This window comes from Rhagoletis zephyria, unplaced genomic scaffold (assembly GCF_001687245.7).
Source record: "Rhagoletis zephyria isolate East Lansing unplaced genomic scaffold, Rhagoletis_zephyria_1.1 Rzeph_scaffold_03171, whole genome shotgun sequence".
NCBI classification, from domain to species: domain Eukaryota; kingdom Metazoa; phylum Arthropoda; class Insecta; order Diptera; family Tephritidae; genus Rhagoletis; species Rhagoletis zephyria.
In genome coordinates, this window is record NW_016160255.1 from 53,703 (window position 1) to 59,235 (window position 5,533).

General features: G+C 38.1%; 1 protein-coding gene across 1 annotated transcript in view; it reads left to right on the top strand.

Annotated features, from left to right (window-relative positions):
* The window catches only part of LOC108368535 (cytosolic carboxypeptidase 6), an 8,939-nt gene extending 3,755 nt beyond the window's left edge, over positions 1-5,184 (top strand). The window contains exons 2-5 of the mRNA XM_017623385.1: positions 1,795-2,357; positions 3,462-3,833; positions 3,895-4,210; positions 4,282-5,184. Of these exons, the coding sequence (XP_017478874.1) occupies positions 1,795-2,357; positions 3,462-3,833; positions 3,895-4,210; positions 4,282-4,880 (1,850 nt within the window). The 3' untranslated portion in view covers positions 4,881-5,184. The remainder of the gene's footprint in view (positions 1-1,794; positions 2,358-3,461; positions 3,834-3,894; positions 4,211-4,281) is intronic.
* The last annotated feature ends 349 nt before the right edge of the window (positions 5,185-5,533 follow it).

Genomic DNA, 5,533 nt, shown 5'->3' on the forward strand with positions numbered 1-5,533 from the left:
TTTTTTTGCCGAGGGTGTTGCGCATTTTCTTTTAATGGGCTTTTTTATCAGCCGGATGATGCGTTGTTGTTGTTGTTGTAGCAGCATACAAGTTCCCCAAAGGGTTTTTGGGGAGTGTTGCTGGAGTGACAGTCCTTGGCCAGATATAAATCTGGGTCGTGCCGGTTACGTAGACCCGACTGTCGACGGAAGGTGCGTCTAACCCCTCGGCTACGATGGTCGACAGTAAACTGAGAGAAATATATACATACATACATATATGTGCGCGTAAAACTCTGTATCAAAGTACATATTTTTAAACTGCTCAGATATACATAGACAAAGGACTAAAAAATAACTTAAGGCAATTATTTTCAAATACTTTTTCAAGAGAGTTTCATAAACAAGTGAATATTTTTATTGATTCCCATTGCAAAGTATGATTGAAAAAGTTATTTTCTCTAACTATTTAACTCCTAATATTAACTCTCTGGTATTTGTAGTAAAAAGAAAATAAACTCAATAAAAATGGCTGAGTTAGTCAATTAACATTTACATGAAATTTACATTACAAATTTGACTTAAATTGCATTAAAAAATATAATTATTTTCGAAATAACTGTGATGCTTTAATGCATATCTAAAATCAATCCTAGCTATTTTTTCTGGAACAACCTTGGATTGAGTCATAAAAAACTTACACCTAATTTTATGAACGGGAATAACCGCCTTTCTTTTGTGGAGTATGAGGCAATGTAATGTAGTATAGCAAGCACACTCAAGCAAATAAGGATTACTTTTAGGAATCCTTTATGGAAATTGTGTCCATAAATCACTTCTTCACTATTTTTTACTTTGATAGCTGAAATAAATATTTACATACATATTTATTATTTTTTCGCACCCTATACATCAATCAGGTACTACTATGCATTACCAAGCAGCTCAACAAAAACGAGTACTTTATACGTTTCTCACTGCCAATGTAACTGTTTTCAAAATGGGCAGGTGAAGTTAACCTTAGCACATTTTCAAGTGTAAAAGATCGTAAAAGCGATTATTGGCAATATCCAAAAAGCAATCAAATGACGTGTGAGTACTAAAAGTGCGATAATCGGCACGCACAGAAGCACCTAACGGTAGAATAATGTAAGAAAAAGTAGGCAAACGTTAAGGAGCTGTGAGTGTACATAACATTATAGTGAACACTTATTCCCATTAACATAGCTACCTACTGACACCATTTATATGCATATTAAAACATCTAACGGTTATAACAAAGAGGCTTCACAGAACTTTCGTACACGTCGTAAGTGAAGGTGACAGGCAAAAGGTGAAATGCCGCATTTCCGCTGTCATGCCAGCTTGTTGCAGGAGCTGCAGGAGGAGCGCCTCAAGAAAACTGACTTAAAAACCACACATATGCTGACACCTTGTCATATATGTACATAGGTATGTATGTAGTTGGATGCACAAGTGTGTAACATGTGCATGAAAGTGCTAGCGTTTTGAAAATCATAATTGAAAAAAAAAAAATCTTGAGGTTACTTATTGTTTTCTATGGCCGCTCACTGAAGCCATTTCTGATTCTTTAGAAGTTAGACGCAATTTAGTTGCGCTAGTTAACGGTCGTTTTTTCGATAAAAGAAATTAAAATTTTTAAACATGATGTTTGGTATGGCGTGCGATCCTTTGAAGCATACAAGCATGTATGAGCGTATGAACGAGGGTACACATTTTACAATAAAATTGAGCCGCACAAAATATTTAAACGGATTTTAATTGATTTCTTTGTATCATCTTCTGCACTTCCAGATAGCGAGGACAGCGATGGCGAGGGCGGACTTGGAAATGTGTCACGCGTTATCATACGGCCGCCAGGTCAGAGCGGTAAGGCTAAACGTGGACATCTTTGCTTTGATGCTGCTTTTGAGACGGGTAATCTGGGTAAAGCTGATCTTATTGGCGACTTTGAGTATGATCTATTTTTACGTCCGGACACTTGTAATCCTCGCTTTCGGTTTTGGTTCAATTTCACTGTGGACAATGTAAAACAAGATCAGCGTGTACTCTTCAATATAGTTAACATTAGCAAGCCACGTAATTTATTTAATTCCTCTCTGGTGCCGTTAGTAAAGTCGTCGAGCCGTCCCAAATGGCAACGATTACCGAAGAAGAACGTTTTTTACTATCGTTCGTTGCTGCATCAAAATCATTATGTGCTTAGCTTTGCTTTCTCCTTCGATAAAGAAGATGATGTGTATCAATTTGCAGTAGCGCCACCTTATAGTTATTCACGGCTACAAGCATATTTAAATGTGATCGATGCGCGACAAACGGAGCAACGGTTCGTGCGTAGTGTGCTGACAAAGAGTCTGGTAAGAGTAAATACATAGTAACTATAATAGTATGTATGAGGCCATGTGAACCAGACGTGCCAATCTACAAAAGATTCGTTTTAGTTATATGAGAAAGAAGGATCTATAAATAATAAATGCGGTCTTTTACTGAAAAGTTCAAAGCGCCTACGTCATGCTACCTATTATATTAAAAGAAAACTAAAAGCGCATGCCTCGCGCTATTACCGCTACGATTCTAGTAATGCATTTTAAGCTGTACCTAATTTTTTTATGTCGGTTAGGCTACTCTGGCTAGGACCCCCTATTGATTTTCGGCAAATTTTTTTGTTGAGGGTGTCGCACATTTTTAACATATAAAAAAATGATCGAACATTATTTTATAGCAGAAAGTGAGATACACCTTCAACAAAAAAATGCTAAAAATAAATGGTAAGTCCTCGCTACCTCAAACTTGCACTTTGTTAAACTAAAATTGAATCGGCTAAAAACTGCGAACTCAACTTTTTTCTAACGAGTGTACATAAAAAGTGCAATATTTGGATGAAAATTTGTAGAATTTTCTTTAATTTTGCATAAGGTTTGGAACTCTGATTTTTGGGGTTTTTGTTGTAGAATTAACCGTATTTTTATAAAAAATTAGCGAAAAAGAAACCTAAACTTGTATGTAATAATAATAATAATATTTTGGCGCTTACACTTTTGCTAAGCGTTTGGTAGAGCTTCTCCTCCGAATAATGGCGTGCGGCTTGATATTGTTGAACCAATTGGGGGACCTATAGCTTTACGCCGCCTGCGAACGGAAAATGGAAGCTTTGTTAAAGCCGAAAATATACTCGAAGATTTGACATTGCTAGCCGAGGAGAGTACATATGTACATTGTAGTTGTCCGACCTTGTAGGCTACGAGAATTGGTTAAAATGCATACATACAAAATTTCAATCGCATAACTCTTAAACACAGGAATTGACTTGCGTTCAGGCAAACAGATGGACGGGCATGGTTAATAGGACTCAGCTCATAGTATTGTAGTAATATCGATTGAGACTACAAAAAAAAAATAAATAAAACAGATGTTGCCAAACCTAAATAAAAACAATCATTTTTCGTTTTTCTTTTCCTCAGCAAAACCGTAATGTCGATCTGCTCACCATCGATCACGTCACCGCCAAAGCAAAGGCATCACGCCTGGATCGCGGTTTTATTCGCGTCATCGTTATATTATGTCGTGTACATTCCGGTGATACACCGGCCTCCTTCATGTGCCAAGGATTTATTGAGTTTCTAATCGGCAATCATGCGATTGCAGCGACACTACGCGATAATTTCGTCTTCAAAATTTTGCCGATGGTTAATCCAGATGGTGTATTTTTGGGTAATAATCGTTGCAATTTAATTGGGCAGGATTTGAATCGTACATGGCATGTAGCCACGGAGTTCTCTCATCCTACGTTGTATGCCATTAGGAATATGCTAAAGGAACTGGATAACTCTGATGTAAGCGCGCACAGCCTTTGTAATGTTTAATTCATATCACTAACGTTATGTCCAATTGCAGATTTATCAAATTGACTTTGTTATCGACTTGCACGCGAACAACAGTCTGCATGGCTGCTTTATCTATGGCAACACATACGAGGATGTCTACCGGCATGAACGTCATCTTGTATTTCCGCGGCTCTTTGCCACCAATGCGCATGATTATGTTGCCGAAAATACCATGTTCAATGCGGACGAGAAGAAAGTTGGTTGTGCGCGTCGTTATTTTTGTGAACGTCTCAGCGATACGGTAAATGCTTACACGGTGGAGATCTCCATGGGCGGCTACTATTTAAAGGATGGCAAAACTGTGACGCTCTACACAGAAGATGGCTGTAAGCGAATGAATTATAAGAGTAATATGTATGAATATCAAAATTAATGTAAATAATTATTTCGTTATCAGATTACCGCTGCGGCCGCAATTTGGCGCGCACTTTCCTCCACTATTATCGCTTCATCAATGTGCTACCGACGCCTGTTGTGTCTGAGGTGCGGTTGCGGCGGCGCAATCGCCCACGCACTCATCACTCACGTTCACGTTCCCGCACACGTTACGAAGTGAAGCCGCGTCCGAAGACAACGCGCTGTTATGCGCCCATTGCGTATACGAATCTCTCGATACATTACGACTCCGGTGGCTCATCCGATGAGGGCGGGTTTTCGCCCACGCGCCCCATAGCGCCAAGTAGCAGTCTCTTCAGTGGCTATCGGAACTATCGACGTACGCATGGCAGTTCGGCCGTCACACACGATCAATATGCGCTGCTGGCGCTCAAGTCAACGAGATACGATCACTTGGGAGATTTTGGCGGCGGCGGTGGTCGAGCCCATGCGTATCAGCATAGCCGAGCGGCTACGGCTGAAAAGTCAAGCAAAGCAGTTACATTCGAACAACCATTAAACGTGCCACCCAAACCATATTTATCGATTATTGATCTTAACCAGCTGACGCGCGGTAGCTTGAATCGAAAGACGGTCAGCTTCGATGCGGATCATCGCTGATTGACGGTACGGAGAGGGAGTAAATTGCGTGCACTTAGCAAGTAGATAGATTAACAAATTTTTCATCCAAATTGATATCTTATAGCTCAATTTCATCTACTACAAATTTTTCCTCTTAGCCATTTACGCTTTATTAGCTTTAAGTACATACTGTAGCAATGAACTTGAACGCTTTTCATGTCGATTTTAATACTTTTTCCGAAAATAAACTTTCTCTACATAGACCAAAATCGAATCACTTAGATGAGTCAGCTAAGAGTTTATATTATGTAAAAGACGTGAATGCAATGGAACATATCTAGGGCTTATATTCAATACCCTCTATCTGAAATTTTTGCAAACATTACTTTCTGATATTAGAACCCGTCTGCCATTTAACTGTCANACAGCGGCAACAACATATACAATAGTGGCAGTACGTGATTTTGCAAAACAAAAAGTTGGCGACGATACCAATCAAAAAGTAAATAAAATAACTATAAAATAAAATAAACAAAAATTAGTAGATACACAAAATTTTTTAATTAAATTATTTAATAAAAATTTAAAAATACTTTAAAGTAAATAAGCTTAAATAATATAAAATGAAATAAGCTAAAGTGAGAAAAGAAAATTAAATGCAATAAAAATTTAAAAATATGTATCTATAAAAA